The sequence below is a fragment of the Hemiscyllium ocellatum genome, chromosome 31 (assembly GCF_020745735.1).
Source record: "Hemiscyllium ocellatum isolate sHemOce1 chromosome 31, sHemOce1.pat.X.cur, whole genome shotgun sequence".
Classification (NCBI taxonomy): Eukaryota; Metazoa; Chordata; class Chondrichthyes; order Orectolobiformes; family Hemiscylliidae; genus Hemiscyllium; species Hemiscyllium ocellatum.
Window position 1 is genome coordinate 9028956 of NC_083431.1, and position 25466 is coordinate 9054421.

Consider the following 25466-nt stretch of genomic DNA (forward strand, 5'->3'; position numbering starts at 1 on the left):
CCATCATAAGGTCAGAACTGGAGACGTTTGATGATGATTGCACAATGTTCACCACCATTTATGACCCTTCAGACACTAAACCAACCAATGTCCATATGCGACAAGGATTGGTCAATATTCAGGTTTGGAGAAAGTGAGGACTGCAGGTCTGGAGATCAGAGTTGAGAATGTGGTGCTGGAAAAGCACAGCCACCCAGGCAGGAGTTTCGGGCATAAGCTCTTCATCAGGAATTATATTCAGGCTTGGCCGTTAAGTGGCAAGTAACATTCACACCCCACAAGTACCAGTCAATGATCTGTATGTGATGTACTTGGTCTTCCAGAAGGCATTTGACAAGGCGTCACATCAAAGTTACAACGCAAAGTAACATTTTTCTAGTGTAGGGGGCAACATAATCGTATGGTTAGCTAAAAGGAAGCAGACATTTATTTTACATGATTTATATTTGTTAAAAATGACACAATATCAGGTTATAGTCCAACAGGTTTATTGGGAATCACTAGCTTTCAGAGCACTGCTCCTTCATCAGGTGGTTGTGGAATATAATATCGTAAGACACAGAATTTATAGCACAAGTTTACAATATGATACAACTTGAAGTATATATTTAAAAAGACTTGGATTGTTTATTAAGTCTCATCTTTTAGAATGACCACATTGGTTTCGATTCTTTCACATCCAAATTCTGAGTTAATTTTGGGTTGACAAGATGTAGTGAGTGGAGTCCCTTAGGAAATCAGTGCTGCAGCCTCGAACATCCATGGTTTACAATCCATATAAACATCTTGGTTGGAGGGACCAAATGTACAATTGCTGAATTTGATGATGACACAAAAGTTGGTAGGAATGTAAGAGCAAAATACTGTGGATGCTACAAATCTGAAACAAATACACAAAGTGCTGGAGAAACTCAGCAATTCTGGCTTCATCTATGGAGAGAGAAGCAAAGTTAACGTTTTGAGTCTGATGTGACTCTTCAGAACTGGAAACAGAATTCTGAACGATAGACGTACTGGCTTGATATGTAAACTCTGTCTCTCTCTCCACAGATGCTGCCAGAACTGCTGAGTTTCTCCAGCATTTCTGCGTCAGTAGGAAAGTAAGTTGTGAAGAGTCAAAGACTTGTGTAGGGAGACTGCAGAAGTATGTAAATAGGTTAAGCGAGTAGGTAAAAAATTGGCAGCATGTTGTGGGAAAATGCAAATGTATCCACTTGGTAAAGAGAATAGAAAAGCATTCTCCTACCTCTCTGATGCTGCCTGACCTGCTGTACTTTCCCAGCACCACACTCTCAACTCTGATCTCCTGCATGTGCAGTCCTCGCTTTTTTGCAAGAATAGAAAAGCAGTATACTACTTAAATGGAGAGAAATTGAAGAACTCTGCGATACAGAGTAATTAGGAAGGCAAATAAAATGGCACTGCAAGGGGAATAGAATATAAAAGTCAGGACATTTCGCTACAATTGTACAGAGCATGGGTGAGGCCACATCTGGAGTAGTGTGTACAGTCTTAAGATCCTTTTGTCAGAAAGGACATAACTGCATAAGACGCTGTTAGAGAAAGTTCACTTAATTGACTTCTGGGATTAAGGAGAGTTTGGATTGGTTGGGCCTGAATGTATTGAAGTTTAGAAGAATGGGGATAATTTATTAAAATCTGAAGGATTCTGAGCAAAACTGATGGGGTGGCTACTCACAAGATGCTTCCTCTTTTGGAAGAAACTGGAAACAGAGACAGTCTCCGACGTAAGGTGGAGATGAGGAAAACCTCCTTTCTCTCTGAGGGCCATGGGCTTGTGGAATTCTCTGTCCCAGTGAGCTTTTCCATTCATTCATGGGATGTAGGTTTCTCTGGGAGGGCTAGCATTGATTTCCTATCCTAGCTGCCCTTGAGAAAGTGGTGGTGAGCCGCATCCTTGAACTGCCACAGCCCATTTACAGTAAGTATCCCCACAATAATGTTAGGGAGAAAGTTGCAGGAATTTGACCCAGCAGCATTGAAGGAGTATTTCGAAGTCAGGATGATGAGTGGTTTAGGAGTGGGGTAACCAGCAGGTGGCGATGGAAGCAGGGTAGTAAATGTTCTTAAGGCAGATTCTTGACTAACAAGAAAGTAAGAGGGCATTATGAACAGGCAGGAAAGTGAGATTTCAGGTCACGGTCTGAGGGCCTGAATGCCCTACTTACATCTGTAATTCATTTGCCGTTTATGTTAGGATCACAGTCATTGCCTGTTCCCCTTCAAAGGAAAAACTTAGTTATCTCCAGTGAAACAGGAGAGCAGGAAGTCAGAATGCCAGCTAATTATCTCTCCCTCCCCTTATACCTCCCCCCCACCCCCAATCTCCATGTCAGAGAGCACTGAGGATAACCAGAAACCCTTCTCTCCCCGCCAACCCAATGTTGGAAAAGCTGTGATCTATAAGACGCACGCTCTGACTCCCAACCTTCACAATGCTAAAGACCCAGCTTGTAGAAAATTGGGAACTAAGGACACTCACACAATATTTGCTTAACCACTTTGTAATGCTGTCAGTAATCTCAGCCTTTCACTAATTAAGTGAACCGGTCAGTTGAGGAATGTGCAACAGGGACTCTTTGTGTATAACTCGCCCGATAAGCGAATTCAGGCTGGATATAAACTGGTGAGTAGCGAACTGATTCACTGGTGATGAACCTAATGAATATTACACTGACCCCTCAGCTATGTGTTTCTGAAACTCCGCAAAGAGAGACAAGATGAGATGAAGGACAAGGCTAAATGTCAACTCCATTAATCTCCTCGTTTCTCCTCAGTGCAGTGACATAGTGCACACTAAGCCCCCTTTTTGCCATTCAGTCTCACTGTGAAGATATGTCTGCGTCACAGTAACTTTCGCTTCGACAAAAACAATACTGCTCTGTGTGAAACGGTTAGCCGCAGCTCTCTGCCCTTCCAATCTTCCTTCTTGTTGTGGTTCTGTTCGCCGAGCTGGGAATTTGTGTTGCAGATGTTTTGTCCCCTGTCTAGGTGACATCCTCAGTGCTTGGGAGCCTCCTGTGAAGCGCTTCTGTGATCTTTCCTCCGGCATTTATAGTGGTTTGAATCTGCCGCTTTGCAGTGATCGGTATATTGGGTCCAGGTCAATGTGCTTATTGATTGAATCTGTGGATGAGTGCCATGCCTCTAGGAATTCCCTGGCTGTTCTCTGTTTGACTTGTCCTATAATAGCTGAAAATGTGTTGCTGGAAAAGCGCAGCAGGTCAGGCAGCATCCAAGAGAATCGACGTTTTGGGCATGAGCCCTTCTTCAGGAATCCTGAATTTCGTAGTTCAGGATTTGGTCTGTGTGTGTGGCTTTCCTGTATACCTTGGTGATGAATTCTCTGTTCGGTGTTCTCTGTACCATCACGTCTAGGAATGGGAGTTGGTTGTCGTTTTCTTCCTCTCTAGTGAATCGGATTCCTGTGAGTGTGGCGTTGATGATCCGGTGTGTGTTCCCTATTTCTGTGTTTTTAAGGATTACAAAGGTATCGTCCACATATCTGACCCAGAGTTTGGGTTGAATTTGCGGTAAGACTGTTTGTTCTAATCTTTGCAACTATGAAAGCAACCACCCCAACACACACAAAAGAAGTTGCATCAAGACACTATTCAAAAGGGCCATAACACACCAGAACTGCAAAAAGAGGAAGAAGAACATCTATACAATGTATTCGCCAAAAACGGATACCCCCGCAATTTCATCAACAGATGCCTAAGGGAAAGACAACGGAATGAGAACATGCCACAACCCAAAGGACTAGCCACACCACCATACATCAAGAACATTTCTGAACTGACAGCCAGACTACTGCGACCACTAGGACTCATAACAGCACACAAACCAACAGCCACTCTCAGATAACAACTCACCAGGACAAAGGACCCGATACCCAGCATGAGCAAAACCAACGTAGTGTACAAAATCCCATGCAAGGACTGCACAAAACACTATATAGGACAAACAGGAAGACAGCTAATGATCCGTACCCATGAACATCAACTAGCCATGAAACGACACGACCAGCTATCCTTAGTAGCCACACACGCAGATGACAAGCACCAGGAGTTCGACTGGGACAACACTACTATTATAGGACAAGCCAAACAGAGAACAGCCAGGGAATTCCTAGAGGCATGGCACTCATCCACAGATTCAATCAATAAGCACATTGACCTGGACCCAATATACCGGCCACTGCAGCGGACAGCTGGAACTTACAACCGGAAGCGGCAGAGACAAGCCACTACAAATGCCAGAGGAAAGATCACAGAAGCGCTTCACAGGAGGCTCCCAATCACTGAGGATGTCACCTAAATGTCTGCAACACAAATTCCCAGCTCGGCGAACAGAACCACAACAACGAGCATCCGAGCTACAAATCTTTTCACAAACTTTGAATCTTCCTCCTTGTCTTAGTTTCCTCACACAGAGCGACACAGCCAGAGATACATTGTGAAGGGAGGGGAGAAGGTAACTATGGGAATGGATAACGAATGCTGGCCGAGCCAATCACACCATCAGCCCGTGAGGGAATGAATTAAGAAAACCTAGTCACACTTGTTCCCCTTCCCCTTGCAAATATTTTCTGATCCAAGTAATGAGCCAATTCCCTGTTGAAAGCCACAGGTGAACCTGCCTCCACTACATTCTCAGGCAGCACAATCCAGATCCTGTGGAGAACAAAGTCAGCCTTGCTTCTTTTGCCAATGACTTTAAAGCAGTGCCCTCTGGTCCTCAATCTTTCTGCCACAGGGAACAGGTTCTCTCTGTTTACTCTGTCCACTCTCCCCCATGATTTTGGACATCTCTAATAAATCTCCCCTTAATTTGATTTGCTCCAAGGAGAACAGTTCCAACTTCCACAATCTATCCATGTAAGTTCCTCATCCCTGGCACCCTTCACATTCCCAGGACCTGAGACAGCGCTCAGATAAAGTTGGATAAATACGACTTGCCTTTGTCTGAGTTCGGGACATTCAGGTGACAATCTCATAGATTGTGGGCCAGATACAGAGAAGGTGCTTCCTCTGGTGCTCATGTCAAGAATGATGGGATGTTAGATTAAAATTGGAGCCACTCAGTATCAAAATCAGGGAAGAATTTTTCTAATAAAGTGCGATGTAAATCTGTAACTCTCTTCCCCGAAAGTGGAGTGGGTGCCAGGAAGGTCAGTCAAAGTTCTAAATCCTGCCTTATGTAGATCTTTGGTGGATTTAAGGAGCCAAGTTACATGAAACAAAGGCAGAAAAATAGTTTTGAGCTACACATCTAATGGAATATGGTACGGACACCCACTCCCTCCAACACCAATGCTCAGTAGCAGTAGTGTGTACTCTCTACAAGATGCACTGCAGAAATTTACCAAAGATCCTAAGACAGCACCTTCCAAACCCATAACCACTTCCATTTACAAGACAAGGACACAGATAAATGGCAATGCCACCACCTGCAAGTTCCCCTCCAAGCTGCTCATCATCCTGACTTGGAAATATGTCACCGTTCCCTGACATGGAAAAATATCGCTAGGTTACAATCCCAGAACAGCCTCCCTAAGGACATTGTGGGTCAACACCCTGCACACAGAGTCATCAAGATGGACTGCACAGAAACAGACCTTTCGATCCAACTTGTCCATGCCAACCAGATATCCTAAATTAATCTAGTCTCATTTGACAGCAATTGTCTCATATCCCTCTAAATACATCATATTCATTGATCCTTCCACGTCTCTCTGAAATGTTCTAATTGTACCAGCCTCCACCATATGCTCTGACAGCTCATTCCATACACATACCACCCTCTGTGTGAAAAAGCTGCCCTGTACGTCCCTTTTAAATCTTTCTCATCTCACCTTAAACCTCTGCCTTTCAGTTTTAGACTCCCCCACCCCAGGGAAGAGACTTTGTCTATTTACCCCATCCATGCTCCTCACGATTTTATAAACCTCTATAAGGTCACCCCTCAGTCTCTGATGCGCTAGAGAAAACAGCCCTAGAAGACAGCTCACCACCACCTTCTCGAGGAGCGACAGATGCTACCCTAATCTCATGAGTGGAAAAACAAGCTTGAGGAGTTGAATGACCTGCTGCTGTTCTGTTGAGGTGATGGATGAATATACAGCACCAGGAGGCACCTACACCTGGAGGCCTCAGACACGTATGGGCTAAAGTGGTGGAGAGAGGAATTTAATTTTAGACAGCACAAGGAGCAATGTCATCACTGTCCCTTCCACATCCAATACAGCCAGCAGATGCTGTTTTTTTTAAAAGTTCCTGACTTCATGCAGTGCTGTACAATATACAACCAGACATCCATGTCAGGTGGAATGACACAGGCCTAATGGTTTCCGAACTAGGTGCTGAATTAAAATAAAAACACAATTCAGCGAACATGTTGCAAATTCCTTGAGGCTAATCCCAGGAGGCAATGCTGTTTAAACTCTAATGACTAACACTGCGAACGAAACGCCTCGCAAATCCATAAGCAACAAATAAGTTGCGTTTTCACCTTTTCATTTTAGGCAACATCTTTCCAGGGGATTTTTCAATGCTTGGCTGTTAATTGATTTGTGGCAAGTGTAATGCAGAGAAAATACAGCAGACACTTGGAGCTACTGAGATCCTGAAGATGACAGATGATCTAACTACCTTGTGTACAATGTGCTTTGTGGCTTCCCAGTTAGAGATGAGCTGGTCAGCATCACTGGCACTACATGCCATCCTGCTGTCTGCATTTGCCTCAGGGTCTGAGTCATGTTTTATCAAGATCTCCATACTGACCTCCAAATGTCTGATGGCGATAAAGTGTGGAGAGAGAGAGAGAGGACAAATAGGGGTGGGAAAAGAGAGAAATGGGAAACAGAGAAGGAAGAGACAGGTAGGATGAAGTAAAAAAAGGAGAGAAAGAGAACGAGCTAGAAAAGAGAGTAGCTATAAGTCATTAGGCACAGACGGAGGCCATTTGGCCCAGGAAAAACATGCAGCCCCTCTGCTGAGAACTCCAGAAAGAGGAAGACCTACAGAGGTCAGAGAATGAAGATGAAAAGGGGAAGGGGGAAGGAGGAAGAAGAGGTAAAGGAGGGGCAGAAAAAGAAAGGAATGCACTGTTCTAGGTAAGATATAGTGCAGGACTCAGGGCAAAAAGACGGGCATAGGGAAGAGGAAACTAAAGAAATGGAGTGGAAAGAGGGAGAACATGGGAGAGTGGGAATGGTGGAAGAGAACAAGGAAAATGTGCATGGGAAGAAGTTGTGACTGATAAAAGGGAAAATGTCTCAAAGAGTGAAATAAAGGTTAGGGAAAGAGAAATAAAGAATAAAAGCTGGCAAAAGAAAGAGGCGGGGGACAAATTCAAAAGAAGGAAGGAGTGAGAAATATAAAGGGAGGGGAAACAGAGAATGCGTATGGAACATCTTTTCTCAATCCCTCGAGTAGTTTATTTTAAATTCAAAGAATGCAAACCAAAAGAGGCTCAGCTGAAAATAATATTAAAACATATTCTGTACTAAGGCATGAAATTAAATGTTTCAAAGAAGCTAAATACCTTCAGCTCAGGAAGAAAAGCTCATTTCTGAAACCAAATAAAGCATCTACTCAAATCAAAACTGAAAATAAATCTTCAACCTATGCGACTAATCTAAATTCTTATTAAAGTTAGGCTAATAGATTAACAAATCTGAATACACACACACATACACAAATACAGAGCATCATTTTCCCATTATAAACTCCTGTGTCCACAGAGTGACTGGAAATTGCCAATAAAAAGCTTGCCATGTTGTCATTACAGGTTGCCACCTGAGGTGGCACTATTGGGAGGTTGTTAATTATAGTGTGACGTTAACATAGACAGTTTTAACATAAATACAAACATACGGATTTACACTTGAAATACAGGATTAAGAACAGAATGCACAACTCGCTGATAGAAACTGACTTAAACCCATTCTCCCTGGTCTATATACTTGCCAGATTATATTTCTTTTTACCCGTGTCTCAACAATCCTTGTGCAATGCTGAGGGACGCTGAGATATCATACATTTTTCATTCCCTTTTGCTCCATCTATGCACCACCCACCACTAACCCCATCCCAATCCCACACCGATATTTCCAATGACAATGACCCAAACTGAGCAACCTAAAATCCCTCTTTGTCATTTCCTTGAGCCATTCGGCCCCTAAAGCCTGCTGTACCATTTAACATGGTCATGGTTTATCTGAGTTTGGCATCAACTCCATCCCAGCCCAACCAATAACCATCGACCCCTTTACTGAAAGGTTCACAAGGTGATGAGGAGTACAATGAGAATTCGGCCAAATTAACACCAACAACTTGTATTTATATACTGCCTTTGGCCCTGTGAAACAGGAGCGTCCTAGAAAATTTAACACCCAGTCACACGAGGAATTATTAGGAAAGCTTGGTCAAATAGTGAAAGGAGGAGTGAGGTTGAGAAAGAGGTAGAGGAGTTTAGGGAGGGAATTTTAATTGGAGTGCTTAGTCAGTTGAAGGCAAAGGCAGAAATGTATGAGTGAATTAAGTTTGTTAATTTGTTTTATACCTCCATAGTCTTTTCTGTTGCTTTTGGGGAATATTGGGCAAGTGGTGGAAGAATGAAAAGGCTGATTGCCAGCTCATTGAATCATGTTATAAACACTCCTTCTAGAGTCATACAGTGCAGAAACAGACCCTTCGGACCAATTCGTCCAGACCGACCAGATACCCCAATCTGACCTAGTCCCCTTTGCCAGCAAACCCTTTCTATTCATTTACCCTTCCAGATGTCTCTTAAATGTTGTAACTGTACCAGCTTCCACCACTTTCTCTGGCAGTTTGTTTCATACACACACCACCCTCTGAATAAAAAGGTTTCTGCTTAGGTCTCTTTTATATGTTTCTGCTTTTTCCTTAAACCCCTGTCCTCCAGTTTTGGACTTCTCCACCCTCAGAAAAAGACCTTGGATATTCACCCTATCCATGCCCCTCATGATATTATAAACCTCTGTAAGGTCACTCCTCAGTCTCTAACACTCCAGGGAAAACAGCCCCAGCCTCCCAATAACTCAAAGCCTCCAAATCTGGCAACATCCCTAAAAATCTTTTCTGCGCCCTCTCAAGTTTGACAACACCTTTCCAATTGCAGGGTGATCAGAATTACAGCAACATTCTTCTGTCGCCAAATGGGCTCTGAGTGGGACTTGAACCTGGAGCGGGACTTGAACCTGGACCGTCAGGCTCAGAGGCAGGGACACTATCCACTCTGCCATAAGACTTCTGGTGAATAAAGTGAGGGAAGTAGAACAGGCACAAATTGGAGGGCTGAGATCTCGGACTATTTATTCCTGATCCACAAGATTCCACGGTTCCTCCCAGGAACTGCTCAGTGCCAGTTGGAGCTCAGCGTTTAACACTCTTGCTTCTCTGTTCTGGAGAAAGGTCACTGGAACCAAAACGTTAACTCTGTTTCTCTCTCCAGTGGTGCAGCCAGAGCTGCTGAGTTTCTCCAGCAATTTCTGTTTTTGTTTCAGATTTCCAACATCTGCAGTTCTTTGTTTTGTAACAGACTCGCTGTTGACTTAGAAAATTGTGGGTTGATGTTTCAGTCCACTCGGTGGGAGGGGCGTGGGAAATGGCAAGGCTGTGTACAGCAGTGACTTTACAAACCTTGCCTTGTCTCTGAGATTACGTAGCTCTGCGATCCCAAAGTTGCAATTTCCTGGGATCATGACAGGAAACAAAATCAGAGCCAGGATCCCTGTCCTTACCCTATTCCCCATGACTCTACTGTTCTCAGACATGTCAGAGTCATCTCAAACTACTGAGTTCAAAACTCACACAGCGTGTACTCACCGACCCTTGTCCGAACACCGCCTCACCAACTATCAGCACCAGAGAATGAATCAAAGTGTTTCCCTGGAACCTTGGAGGATGAGGGGTGACTTCATAGAGGTTTGTAAAATCACGAGGGGCATGGATAGGGTAAATAGATGAGGTATTTTCCCTGGAGTGGGGAGTCCAGAACTAGTGGGCATAAGTTTAAGGTGAGAGGGGAAAGATATAAAAGGGACCTAAGGGGCAACCTTCCATTCAGAGGGTGGTGTGTGTATGGAATGAACTGCCGGAGGAAGTGGTAGAGGCTGGTACAATTACATTTAAAAGTTATTGGATGGGCATAGGAATAGAAAGGATTTAGAGGGATTTGGTCAATTGCTGGTAAAGGGGACTAGGTCAGATTAGGATGTCTGGTCGGTGTGAACGAGTTGGACTGTTTTTGTGCTGTACGTCTCTATAACTATATTTATATAACACGTATCACAATCTCTAGGTGTGTTCAGACTTGGAATCAGTGGAAACAGAAGATAAAGGAATGGCAGTCTCTCTAATGAATGCCGATTGGCAATGCCAGTTTTATGTCCAATGGCACTGTGAAAATGTATCCACTGGATTAGTTTCACACAGGTTTATTTAGGTGGCCATTCACAACTCAAAGGCTAATCGACTGTGCAGGCATCACAATCAAACCCAATCCTAAGAGGTTTGGGGCATATAAGGGGGACTATTGGTTAATGCAGAGAGACCAATGATACTTGCCTACTCTGTATAGTTTAGTAAAGAAGCAAGCACTTGCTTTTCTATCGCGGGTTTTCACAACCTAATGTCCCCAAGACAACAAATATTTTTGAAACGTGACCACTCTTGTAACATCAAATGCAGAGACATTCAAATTTGGCACAGTAAGCTCCCACAAACGATAATGCAATTATTTGTATATTTCCCCATGAGCTGTGGGCATCACTGACGGGACCTAGCATTTATTGCCCATCTCCACCAGCCCTTGAGGAAGTGGTGAGTTACCTTCTTGAACTGCTGCAGTCGGTGTGGTGCATGGACATCCACAGTGTTGCTGGGGAGGGAGTTCCAGAATTTTGACCCAGTGACAGTGAAGGAACGGCCATGATACCTTCAGGCCAGGAAGGTGAGTGGCCTGGTTCCTGGATGGTCTAGTTTTAATCAGGTTGGTTGGTCAAGGGAATAATTGTTGACCATGCATCAAGGAGAACACTGAGGCTCTTTGGAATACTGCGACAGGATCGTATGAAACCACCCAAGAAGGCCAATGGGAGGCTCAGCTGAACACCTTATTTCTGAAACACCACCTCCAATGGTGCTTTATTTATTCATTCATGGGAGAAGGTCTCACTGGCTGGGCCAGCATCTATTGCCCATCTCTGGCTGCCCTTGAGAAGATGGTGGTGAGCTGCCTTCTTGAACTGCTGCAGTCTACCTACTTAGGTAGACCCACAATGCCTTTAGGGAGGGAATTCTAGGAATTTGACCTAGTGACAGTGAAGGAACAACAATATATTTCCAAGACAGGATGGTGAGTGGCTTGGATGGGAACTTGAAGGTGGTGAGGTTCCAATGTATCTGCTGCTCTTCTCCTTCTGGACGGAAGTCATTGTCGTGCTGGCTGAAGACCTTTGGTGAATTTCTGAAGTGCATCTTGTAGGTAGCTCACACTGCTGCAACTGAGTGTCAATGGTGGAAGGCGTGGATGCTTGTAGATGTAGTGCCAATCAAGTGGGTTGCTTTATCCTGCATGGTATCACGTTTTGCTGGAGCTGCATCCATCCAGGCAAATGCACCATTCTGCTGGCAGCAGGGCATGTGTGGAGGGAAGGGATGGGAAGAAGTCAGGTTTGATTTTGTCCTCTAGTCACTGGACTGAGGCATGGAGTCCCAGTGCTCTCACTCAGCAGGGACCCTGCTAAATACTGAGGTAGGGCTGACACTGAGCAGTGCCTGGGAGTAACTGAGGGATCTTATGGATCATAAAAAAATAATCAACCCAACTGTGCAGTTAATCTGGAGCACCTCGAGATTCAACCTGAAGATAAAATATTCAGAAGCCCTCTAATTATGTGGTGTTATGCATAATAATCACAGATCCCGATAACCTTATACCTGTTAAATAGGCACTTTGCAAGCAAACGGAAGTGATTAATTACAGATCCATGCAAAGGTTTTACAATCATGTAGAGGTTTACATTAACTGGAACAAGCATAATGAACTGGTTTTGTCTCATCCGCCTTCCCCGCCCCCTCATCATCCTCTCACAAGTGAATTAAATTTATGAGAATTATAATAGAATATCCTGTTAGACGGTAACTATATTCAGGAATTTACAGCACAGAAACAGACTCCTCAATTCAACTGGTGGGTGTTTACACTTCACACAGAGTTTCCTCCTTTCTCCATTTCACCCTCTTAGCAGATCCTTCCATTGGTATCTGCCTCATTTGCTTACATCCAATTTCCTCTTAAATGCATTGCTGTTAATTGTCTTTAATGCTTGTTGTATAGCAAGGTCCACATTCTAACAATCTCTGGGTGATGAGATTCCTCCTGAATTCTCTGTTGGATACATTAGGGACATTCCCAGTGCAGGAATCTTCCATAGGGGTCCCCTGTTGAATCCATTCAGAATCTCAAACAGCTCGGTTAGAATTGGTGCAAAAATCACTTTTGAAATTTACGAGGAAGAATTTCTTTTCTCAAGGATTAAGGAATGTCTCAGAGAAGTGGGGGAAGGTCTCAGGAGAATGGGAAGTGGAAGGTGTCTTGGATGGTCCAACTTGGGGGAAGTTTTGAAGTGAACCCACTTGTCCCACGAGATCCTCCTGGTCTCTGCTTCCCATCTTCTACCTCTCAAATTGCTAACATTTCCTTTCTTGTTGCTTCTTTCTCCCTGATGTACCATCTAGCCTGCTGTCAAATGCAGCCATGATGTTCACTTCAAGGACTACCTGAGGTGGTGAGTCCTACATTCTAACCATAGTCTGGAATTCTCTTTTGAGGAAAAGGAAGATTGTTGGATTGAAGATGCTATGCAGTCCAGCAACATCACCTTGAATACTCTTCCCACTCTGTTTCTGTTGTCACTGTGCTGAGATCAAGGTCTTAGATCTGCTCCAGTGTGGTGAGCCCCTGTCTATTTGGGACTTTTGCAGGACTAGGTGTATTTAACCTGATTCACACACTCTCTATCCTCCTATATCTTCTGATGATCATCAGGCTCATTAAGCAGTAGTGGTGCAGTCAATTCAGATAATTGGGTTTTGGAGCCCCCAGTGCAGAACTGAGGGAGTGTTACACTGCCAACTAACTAACACACACACACACACACACACACACACACACACACACACACACACACACACACACACACACACACACACACACACTTTGTTCTTCTTTTGATTAATGTCCTAACCATACACATATGAGCAGGCAGCTGGTTAACAAAAGCTTTCAGCACATTCTGCTGCACACCGCAAACTTCATTATATTTCATTAATTGAAGAAAATGGAAAAAATAGAAAAAAGGTTAAACATTAGCATTTTGAACTTGAGAAGGAAATGGAACAAGGAGCTGAGGAAATTGATTTCTGGTTCCAGAGAAGCTTAACCCCTGGTGAACTGGAGGAAGATCTCTGTGACAGCTAGTAATCTCATGGCCACAAATGGACTCTTGTTCACTGCCTCTGGGAGCTGCTGGGCTTCTCTCTACATTCACTGTCAGGCTGGCCCTCCTGTAAAATTTCTTTCTTCTTCCTCATTTTGTAGATCGTAGGAACATCTTTCAAAATGTAGCATAGTGTTCTCCACCCGAATCTTTGTATCGTCTCACTGAGAATTATCTCACTCACTGTCAGCCTTTGTGGGTTCGATGCTTCCTTGGGGGTAACTCTTTGGTAACACAGTTTCATTGAAGAGCTTGTACCCAAAAGTGGCATTTCATATGACAAAGAAGCAGCACTCCGAAAGCTTGTGACTTCAAATATATTTCAACTATAACCTGGTGTCGTGTGACTTCTGACTTCAAGTAAAACAAAGAGTTGCAGATGCTAAAAATCTGAAAGAAAAACAGAAATTGCTGGAGAAACTCAGAACTTCACATTCTGAAGGAGGGTCAATGAACTCAAAATGTTCCCTCTGCTTTCTTTCTGCAGATGGTGCCAGTCCTGGTCAGTTTCTGCAGCAATTTTTGTTAAGAATAATTTTCCTGATTTTGTACTCAATGCCTCCATTTATGAAGCCCTAAATACCCACATACTTTGCTAACCACTCCCTCAATGCGTCCTGTGACCTTTAATGTTCCGAGCCCATGAATCCTCAGACATTCGGTATACCTTCTGTATATTTTGCTACAATATGTTCCATCTAGTCTCTCCCTACTGCTAGAAAGAATTGTCTCACACTCCTCTGCATTAAATTTCATCTGCCACAGCTCGACCATTCTGCCAGCCCATCTACCTTCTGTTGTAGGTGACTGATACCAGCATGGGTTGAGGTCTGCCAGGAAACATGCCTGGAGTATGTGCTTACTGCTGGTCTCTGACAATTCCCTGGACTCTGTACCACACCGGCCAGTGGCTCCATCAGCTGCACCAGTAAGAGCCTACTCTACATCTTGTTTAATGATTACTCCTTGTTCTCGGTCTTCCCGTTTGTGATTCATTTGCCATTTCCACGCTGCTTTATGTGCCCTTTCCCATTATGTCCCATCCATCTCTTTCTGACCATTGTTTTTCTTGTGCTCTATAAATGTTTAGCACAGAATATTAGCTCATAAAAATATAATAAGTATCTCTCTTTAGTTTATGAGCCAAGGTCCTTTAGCAGGTTTGAGAGAACAGGTAGAAAGCTGAGAGTGTCACAATAAAACTATCTCTGTCTTGGTTCACCTAAAACATCTATAATCATGCTGTTTTCTGTATTCTGTAACCAAAAAATTCTAACTCTACTGGCTATTGTCAATCATGTCCAGAGTCGATAAATTAAGAATACTCAATAAGGTCAGCCTTCTGGAATGGGAACTGGGCAGAATAAAGGTGGTATGTGATTTATGACTGTCTGGTTCATGAAGATGATCTTATACAGGGATTTCACTTTAAAGATCTAAAGGTGGAGGGGGGGTCTGAACTGGCTGAATTATATCGCCAGTTTGCTAACTGGTATTCCTTTTTTATTGAGGACTAATTTTTAAACTGCCTGATTTACACAGTCAATGTGTTTCAATGTAATTCAGCCCTCATTAGGGAACTGTTGTTTCACTGGCTGGTCATAGGCTGTGTGTTACTCTGTTCCCATTTAATTTGAGAAAAGGACAATGTTGATTTTGTGGCAGGGCTTAGCCCTTGCATTATGGTTTTTTTTTGTTTTTTGAATGTGTTTTCACTTTTGGTTTGGTCTGAACTCCTGTGAGAAAATGTACCTTTCCAGACGTGCTGTTCCTGTGGGTAGGCCTGGCCCTTTGTTGGTGGACTAGGCCTCTGTAAAGACTGAACATGTGTGTGCGTGTGCTGTGGGGTGAGCATTTGTTGCATCCTGGGGTTCGGGAGTGGACCAAACCCCTGTGAATTAACTGCACCGTTACAACGTACTGTGGGCATGTGAGTGGATCTGGTTCTCTATGGATTGGCCAGGCCTCTATGGAGACTGAATACCTGTGTGTGCGCTGCGGGGTGTACATTTGCTGCCTTGGGAGTGGGCTCTGGTCTCTGCTGTGAACTCTGTTTTTGGCAATGGACTCTGCAGTTTAAAGTGGACTCTATTTCGGACATTGCACTTTTGTATACTGGAGTGTTCCTGGGAAAGGACTCTACATTTTGAAGAGAACTGTTTATGAAAATGAACTCTGTACTAGAAGGGACTCTGTTAATAACTGACTGTCTTGTTGCTTGTGGGGTTTATCACCTGCACTATCTTGAGTCCCTTGGTCTGGCAGGCCTTACTGTGATCTGGGAGGCTCATAGATTGTCCTGAAAGCTGTAACCCTGAGAGCCAGAGGGTGGGTAGGCTATCCTGTGAACATGAGGGTGGGTAGGCTATACCAATGCCACTCGACTCGAGAGCCGGAAGGTGGGTAGGCTGTCCTGAGCACTGTTGATCCCAAGAAGGGGTAATTGGGACGAGCTGTCCTATAGGTGGCTGGTGTGTGACAGTGGCCGAGAGCCATAAGGTACGTAGGGGCAGGCTGAGATTCGGAAGGCTTGTGGGCTGCCCTGCGCACTGTTGCTCTAGGGAAGGGGATGGGCTGTCCTTAAGGTGGCTGGAAGGTGTGAAGGGTGGTTAGGGAAGCCAGAAAGTAGATAAGCCATCCTGATCGCTGTTGTCCCGGGGGCTTGGGGAAACAGGACAGGCTGACCTAGAGGAGGCCGGAAGGGGTATGGGGCGGACCGAGAGCCGGAAGGGTGGGTGGGCGGGTTGCTTTTGAGTGGGCGGAAGGTGGGGGGGACAGGAGGCTTGCTGGGTTACTGGAGGGGTCTGTATTCTATGCACTGTTTCTTATCTAATTGGACTCTCTTGTATGTATCTGTTACTGCTTCTTTTGTGATGACTGAAAGTGGGATTTGAGGTTTGTCCTCATTTCCCTGAAAACTGGATGAATGGTAGGGTTTGGGGCCTCACTTTGCTGCTCCTTTCCTTTGTAAACTGCTATTTCTCTGTACACAGCTGCTGATGTTAACTGTGTCACAAACTGTATTGGTTAATAAAATAAACAAGAGATTCAGAATGTCTCCTCAACCTAGGCTCTGAGCTGGCTGGTCAGAGCCCACCGACTGTGCACATGTAAATATAAGGTGACTTGGTGACTGTATACTGGCCACTGTACAGTTATTTCATCCTGCATTGTGTTTTGACTTGTGTACAAATCGACTTGCAAATGGACTCCCTTTCCTGCCTATAAAGAGAGCATTGCTATACACCTGTTTTCTCTGGTCAGTGAAAATGTAACTTCCTCCTTCAGAATTTGGAGCTCAAACCAATGGGATGCCATTCAATGGAACATGAGGAGACCATTCAGCCCCTTGTTCCATGCTGACATTCAAATAGATCACCGCGCTTCAAATCCAATTTGAAAACAACTCAATTATTGATTTTAAATATGAATGTTTCATTGATTATATCAAGCTGTGTAATTGGAGTTACCTAGACAATGGCTTCAAGGGTTTTTCCTCTAAATTGGCAATCCACTACACCAGTTGTTCCTTTAGAAGTTAAGCACTTTCGTACTCTTTAACTCATTACATGGTTCTGTGGCAATTTCTGTCTCACAGCACTCATATCAACACTGCCTTGTAAAAGGGAGATCAATTATTTTTTTCTCAATGGTGATTAAGTCTTTGAACAAACACCAGCAGAAAGAGTATGTGGGAGCTAGTACGGACATGACTGGCCGAATGAGCCCATTCATGCTGTGTTCTCTGTAACCTTGACCTGCGAGTATTGCAGAATCATTACTGTACAGAAGGAGGCCATTCAGTCCATATCTGCACCTGCTTTCTGAATGAACAATTCATGTTGTTCCTTCTCTCCTTCCTTCAGCCCGTAACCCTGCACATTCTCCCTGTTCAGACAGCAGTCAAACTGATTTTGAAGGCTTCAATTGAACTTGCCTCCAGCACATTCTCAGGTACAACATTCCAGAGCCCGAACCACTTGTTGCATTAAAATATTCCTCACAATCTTCATAGTCATAATCATAGTCAAACAACATGAAAACAGACCCTTCAGTCCAACTTTTCCACGACAACCACATTCCCAAACTAAACTAGCCCCACCTGTCTGCTTTTGGCCCACATCTCTCCAAACCTCTCCTACTCACGTACTCATTCAAATGTCTTTTAAATATTGTAACTGTACATGCATCCACCACTTCCTTTGGCATTTCATTCTACACACTAACCACTGTGTTAAAAAAAATTGCTCCTCATATCTTTTTTAAATCTTTCAACTTAAAAATATACCCCCTAGTTTTGAATTCCCCCACCATTTAAAAACATGTCTCCCCCCCTTCCTTAAATTGATTCAATGCTCCAGTATCCACTGTTCTCTGAGGGAGTGAATTCCACAGATACACCACCCTTTTGAGAGAAGTAATTTCTCCTCATCTGTTTTACATCCGCCACCCCTTATCCTAAAACTCACTCTGGATCTCCCCACATGAGGAAACTTCCTCTCTGCATCAACTGTGTCAGCCCTGTTTGGCATCCTACACACCACAATGAGATCTCCTTGCATTCTTCTAAAGTGTCATTTATTGTCACTCGTATGAATGAAAATACAGCGAAAAGTGTATAAGTTGTTTAAACTACTAAACCTCTCTTCATAAAACCTATCTAAGCCCATCGTGATCTTACAAACCTCTATAAGGTCATCCCTCAGTCTCTGATGCTCCAGTGAAAAACGTTACAGCCTATTTAGCCTCTCAAATCTCAAACACTCTAATCCCTACAGTATCTAGTATCTTCAGGAACCTCCAGTCTGCTCTGAGAGATTCAAAGCAGCGGAGTAATTAAAGCAGAGAAAGTTTTCTTGCATATGAGGGGGCAAGGGTAGGAGGCGAGCTGGGGAGGGGAGGAGGTGCAAAAGAGAAAATCACAGACAATGAGAAAAAGAGGTCATCAACAGTTGTGGAACTCATTTGTCTGAGCATTGTCATCAACAGCGAGATAGAAGAAAAAAGAGAGAGACTTTGAAGAGGTCAATTTGATGCACCCTCAGCTTATAAATAAGAATAAAAAAAATTAATTGCAGAATTATCAAAGCGGCAATGCGAAATGAAAGTCATCTCTCTGCTGAGCTGCTTTAATGAGAGTCAAGCTGACTGATTCTTCACCACTGCCCCACCTCGATCATTTCTCTTCTCCCCCCCCCCCCACCCCAACCAATAAAGAGCTCTTGAATAGAAGCATTTAGGCTTTGGCTAATTGTTTGACTGCTCCTAGCTCCTGGGTGAGTGGCTAAATGAAGCCTGGAATGAATGGGCGTGCAGACTAGCAGAGACTAGTCATTAAATCTAGTCAGGCAGAAGGTAGCCGGAATTAAAAAAAAAGACATATCAATTCCATTAAAGATCCACGAGCCTATACTCAGACTAATGAATGGTTTGAAATGTTTCCCTTGGCTGGTGAGGGGAGGGGGATCTCTAAGGTTGGGCAAGGATCCCATATCGTAATAGAAATCAGAGCTTAGGGAAATCTATTATTTTTCTTTTGGCAAATGGTCTTGTACAGTGAAACTGATTTGTTTGGTTTCTGGGTTTTTTTTTGCTTACATTTTTCTTAAACAAAATGTTAATGGGATCTTTCTTGGGCCTGCAGCATGGCTACAGGACAGCAATTTCTACACGGACAGTAACAAATCCTGTGCTTTTTCCCTGTTGGACTTTAGGAATTTATCCTGCAGTACACGAGGAAGCCTGAGTTGGCTTTTTTCAACAACTGTTCAATTAACTCCCTGCTCACCCTGCAAATGAAGAAAGTTCCTGAGAGGAAAGAAAGAGTAATCTTAACGAAAAGAAGTGACGCGTTGGGTCAAAAGGCTTGCTAATGTGCATATGCGGATGGAACTTGATGATGTGGGTGTGGTGCCAATCAAGTGGGCTGCTTTATCCAGGATGGTACCAAGCTACTTGAGTGTTTTTTTGGGCTGCACCCATCCAGGCAAGTGGGAAGTATTGCATCACACTCTTGACTTGTGCCTTGTAGATGGTGGACAGGCTTTGGGGAGTCCGGATGTGAGTTACTCACTGCAGTGACAGGATTCCTAGTCTCGTGAGATTACCACTATCATCACCCTTCCCATGAAGGTAGATGGTGTTGGGCCTGGTGTCCAACCAGCTGCTGGGGAGAGGGTCCAGAGGACACAAATCCACGTTGCCCTTACAATTCGGCACTGATTAGCACATTGGCAGTTTCTGAATGTCAGGTTGTAGGAACAAACAGCAGAAAATTCACTCAGCACTGCGACCTCCCCACCCAACACTGTTAGAGTTTCACATGACCAAAGCTGACACTTCCCAGAGAGGGAGTTACAGTCCCCGAGGGAGTTCTCCTTGGAGTGAGATGCTCCCTCTGCTGAGGTGAACATCATGCTTCAGGAAAGGCTTCGAGAAGACGAGAGGTTTATGACAGTGATTCCAGTTCTGAGGAATTACACTTACATTACACTGAGGAAAAACCATGGAGGGTCTGGAAACAGGGATGAGAATTTTAAAACAGAAGCATTGTTGGACTGAGGGTCAATACACCAGTGAGTTGCGGGTTAATAGGCGATCACAATGGGGCATGGTTGGATAAGATTTTCATTGAATTCTAGTTTAGGGAAAGTGGAAGATGGGACTCCCAGAGTGGACAGCGCTTCAAGAGGCAACGCGAGCGATAACAAAAGCATGACTGGAATAAAAAAAAACAAGAATAAGACCTTTCTAAGGCTGTGTTTCAAAAGCAAATGGGGAAGTACAACAGATGCTGCAGATGGTTCAGTGCATCTCCTGGTGTTTAACCCTGAAGGCTTAACCTGGAGGACTCTCTATATTGGCACCAGTACAAAGTCAAACAGACAGTGAAGCAATCTCGTCAGCATTGACTGACCTTTCCCTGAGATCAGCTGCAGTGTGGTACAAACTGCAAATCTGCCTGTAGTGAAAAACTACTCCTAGAAAGACAAGGCTCAGTCGTGATCCAACTATTACAGGACTATTTTAAAAAAAAACACACCTTGCCTTTTCCCTCCACCACTTCCATCCTTGCTCTTTCTCAAAGGCTCTCGAGCAGAAAAGCAAGATCTCGAGTCACTCTTTTATCTTTGTTGACCTTTCGGCAGGTGTACAGGCATCTGGTTTCCTCAGCCAGGACTCACGCTGCCAGTCAGAGAGGCGTGAAGTGAATAAAGGACCCCAGTCGCTCTGCTGCTGTACTGAGAAATTCCTAAAATAAAACTGCAGAGTCAATTGGGATGCCTGAAGGGTCAATTAGATGGGATGGGGAGCTGGGGTTGAAGGTCTCCATTCACCTGCCCCTGCTCTCACACTGGCACCTCAGGAAGAGTGGGAGAGAAGGGAAACACAAACCACATGCTAGTTGTATCGCCCTCCCCACACCGGCCTGGTAACATGTGGGTTACACGGGCCATGGGCAAGCAGCTGTAAGTGGTGAAGTAGTTCAAAAGATCATACTTGGAGAACTTACTTTATAGAATTAAAGAATCCCTAGTGTGGAAGCAGGCCATTCAGCCCATCGAGTGCACATCAACCACCCAAACAGCATCCCAGCCAGACCTCGCCCCTCCCACAACTTATCCCTATAATCCCGCATTTGCCATGGCTAATCCATCAGGCCTGCACATCCCTGGACACTATAGACGATTTAGCATAGTCAATCCACTTAACCTCCACATCTCTGGACTTTAAGAGGAAATAGGAGCACGCGGAGGAAGCCTACGCAGACAGAGGGACCACGTGCAAGCTCCACATAGTCGCCTGAGGCTGAAAATGAATATATCACAAAATACTCTTGAGGTGAAATATAGAATTGAGGACAAGGCTTGCAGAACTATGGTGAGCCAGAGGTTGGAGAACTTGCAATAAAAACAGAAAAAATGCTGGAGGAATTCAGCAGGTCTGGCAGCATCTGTGGAGAGGAACAGAGGTGACGTGTTGAGACAGATAGATTTCCTTGGAGAATCGACAGCTATCAAAAGGCAGTGGGAGCCAAGCCTTGATAAGCAAAGGGGGTGAAAGGTATTCAGAGGGAGGTGAGAATGTGCCGTATTCCGACCAGTCGTCACTTTATGAATGGTGGAGCATTGAGGGGCTGAATGGCCTGCTCCTGATTTAACTGTCAACGTGTTGAGGTATTCTGGATGGAATGGATTGCGAAAAGAATTCTCCTCTCAATAGTGTGGGGGTCAAGAACAAAAAAGAACATAGATTCAAGGGAATTGCCACAGGTAGCTATGGCATCTGATTAGGGTCAGGAATGTGCTGCCTGACAGTGTAACTGAACATGATTCAATTGGGGTTTTCAGGAGTTACTTTCACTGTGATTTAAAAAGGAAGAATGTGCAGTGCTACAGGAGGAGAGGCGGGTCACAGTATGGCATTGCTCAACAGAATTGAAGATATAAAGGTTTGTACACATGTATGAACAGATTTAAGAACAGCTTCTTCCCCGCTGTTATCAGATGTTTGAATGGACCTCTTAATCTTAATGGAAAACAAAAGACGCTGGAGACCTCATTGGTTCAGGCAGCATCCCTGGAGAGAGAGCAAGCTAATGTTTCATGTCTAGACTTGAAATGTTAGCTTGCTCTCACCATGGAGGCAACCCGACCCATTGAGATCTCCAGCATTTTTGATTTTCAGTACAGTTTCCAGCATCTGCAGTAATTTGTTCCTCTTTAATGTTAATGTTGATCTCTCTCTGCACCTTCTCAGCAGCTGTAACACTGTCTCCTGCACTCTGTTCTGTTACCCTGATGCACTTGTATAGGACGACCTGCCTGTAAAGTATGTATGACAACACTTTTCACCGTACCTCGGCAATCAAATCTAAAGCTAGCACAGACAAGATGGGTTGAACAGATGCGCTTGTGTGCTGCAACAATTCTGTGAATCCGTGAGTCCTGCATGTTTTGACTTTTGAAAGCAATTATACAATCAGTTCCGAGATCTATTTAACTGATAGTGAGGAAATGGTCTCCTTTTCTGCTTCTTTAATCGCTTCTCAGTGAAACATGAACAATGGTTTTCCATTTTACAATTTGCAGTCTGTTATGTAATTTTTAATGGAAGATTGTTTGAAAGCAGGCCTCTGTCACCCAGGCTGTAACTCACGGTTAACCTGTTACTGTCAAAGGGACAGCTGTTGCCACTTCAAAAGGAATCAGAATTTAGATCATCCCAACTTCAAACTGACTCCAGGGGTCCTGGCTTTGCACTGGATCTCAGAGGCTGGAAGGAATTCAGTTTCCTGAACCCAGCAGTGAACACTGAGGCAAACTATTGGTCAAAATGGATCAAACATATTTCTGCTTGTGGTCCTATAACTATTTTAGCAAGGTGGGGCCAGAAGGAAGCCATTCAGCCCCTGGCAAATGTTCCACTCAGAAATGCTTCTGAACTAATCTCGTGAATGGCATGCCTGAAATTATTAAAATGCTGCTCCTTTATCCTAGACTCACCAACCAAAGCAAAAAAAAATCTATCTATCCATCAATCCCTCTGAAAATCCTGAAAACAAAAACAATCAAATCCCCCTAATTTTGGAAGGTTTTATATACGGTGCACATGAGCTCTACTTATCACTGAGCCCTCAGAACCCAATGTCCAATGGAATAATCAGTAGGCAAACTGAACACATATTCCACAATCTAGAGGATTTAATAAACTCCAAAGTTCAGAGGATGGTTCATGCCAGCAAAATATTTTGTTTGCGCCAGGGATGTGGGTGACAATGGCTAGTCCGGCATTTATTGCTCATTCCTAATTAGCAAGAACATTATTAAGAATCATCCACATTGCTTTAGGTTTGCGTTTGCCAGATTGGGTATGGACGCAAATTGTCTTTTCTGAAGGCCACTGGTGATACCGATGGATTTTTACTACAATTGACAGCGCCTTTATAGTCACCATTAAACACACTTATAATTTCTGATGTTGAATGAACTCCAATTTCAACATTTGCCCTGTCCCCAAAATATTAGCCTGGTGCTCTGGATTACTAGTCCTGTGATATTAGCACTCCACCAGAAGATCCCACCAATATCTCGATCCCTACAATTCTGGGAAAATGGCTTCGATTATGCATTACAAACCATGGTTTTCTCATCATTCTTTGTACCTCCATGATCTTGGGTGATCCTTGCCGTCCAAGTGTTCCGAGAATCAGGCCCCACATTGTTGCCTTTGCAGCCGTTGCTATTGCGTCCTTTCTGATCGCCTGCATTGCTCCATGGTCGTACAGCTCACGGGTCAGGACTTTGTTGTAAGGGTCATACCTGCAAGACCAGAGAGCACATGTCATGGAGAAAGTGAAAGAAGCAGAGTCCTTCTGAATGACCTGGCCTTTGACCTTTCAATTACACATCATCCTGCCACTAGCTTTAGGATTGGCCTTCAGTCTTGTTGAAATGCGAGGCATGTTGTCAAAGCTCTTGACCTTGCACTCATCAGAACCATAAGACCTTAACTATAAGAACTGTAAGACACAGGAACAGAATTAAGCCATTTGGTCCTTCAAGTCTGCTTCACTATTTAATCACAGTTGATGTGTTTTGCAAAACCATTCTCTTGCCTTATCCCTGTAACCCTTGATCCCCTTACTAATCAAGATCCTTTCTATCTCGGTCTTAAATACACTCAATGACTTGGCCTCCACAGCCCTCTGCAGCAATGAGTTCCACAGATTCCCCTACTCCTAGTTGAAGATATTCCTCCTCATCTCAATTCTAAAGGCTCATCCCTTCACTCTGAGGTTGTGCCCCAGGTCTTAGTTTCCACTCAGACGAGAGACTTCTTCTCCATGTCCACTCTATTCAGGCCTCTCACTATTCTCTGGGTTTCAATCAGACCTCCTCATCCTTCTAAACTCTACTCAGTACAGACCCAGAGTCCTCAACTGCTCCTCATATGACAAGTCCTTCATCCCCAGGATCATTCTTGTAAACCTTATTTAAACCTCTTCCAACTCCAGCACAGCCTTCCTTAGATATGGGGCCCAAAAACGCTCATAATATTCCAAACGCAGCCTGATCAAAGCCTTATACAGCCTCAGCAGTACATTTCTGTTCTTTCATTTTAGCCTTCTTGAAATGAATGCTAACACTGCATTTACCTTCCTATATGCCTACATGCATGAACATGCATGTTAACCTTAAGAGAATCCTGAACTGGGACTCCCTTGTATTTCAGAATAAGTCCCTTAGTATTTCAGATTTCCGAAGTCTTTCCCTAATTAGAAAATAGCCTGTGCCTCTATTCTTCCTATCAAAGTGCATAAACTTACACTTAGCCACACTGTATTCCAACTACCATTTCTAAGCTCACTCTCCCAGTCTGTCCAAGGCCTTTTTGTAGCCTCCCTGCTTCCTCAACCTATCTTTGTGTCATCTGGAAACGTAGCAACAATGCCCTCAGTTCCTTCATCCAGATCGTTAATGTATAACTTGAGTACTATGGTCCCAAAACTAACTATTGAAAAAGACCCCTTTACTCCCACTCTTTGCCTTCTGTCAGACAAGGCAATTGCAAGAATGCCAAATCTCTAACAATTTATATTATAGGCAAATAGGCAAAAGGAATTGGACTGACTGGGAAGTCTGATTGGCTGAGATATTACCATGGAGAAAGCAATGGGAAACTACAGGTTCCCCAAGTTCTCAGATAATTAACAAAAAACAGCAAGGCTTGAACAGGAGTGGGGAAAGGGAAGCTGCAACTGGGGTTGGGGTGTGGTCAGAGTTGCAAAGTTGCAGAGTTGCAATCAGTTTCAACCTGACAACAAAGAGATACTATGCTAAGTGAAAGCCGGGACAATTTGAAATCATTGAGATGATGAATTCCTTAATTAATGTGGAATCTCTAGCTT

General features: G+C 43.9%; 1 protein-coding gene across 3 annotated transcripts in view; it reads right to left on the reverse strand.

Moving 5' to 3' along the window:
* Positions 1-25466, reverse strand: part of dph1 (diphthamide biosynthesis 1) — a 580960-nt gene that overhangs the window by 90472 nt on the left and 465022 nt on the right. For all 3 annotated transcript variants that reach the window (XM_060848151.1, XM_060848150.1, XM_060848149.1), the window contains one exon: positions 23721-23877. In XM_060848151.1, coding sequence (XP_060704134.1) covers positions 23721-23877 — 157 coding nt within the window. The remainder of the gene's footprint in view (positions 1-23720; positions 23878-25466) is intronic.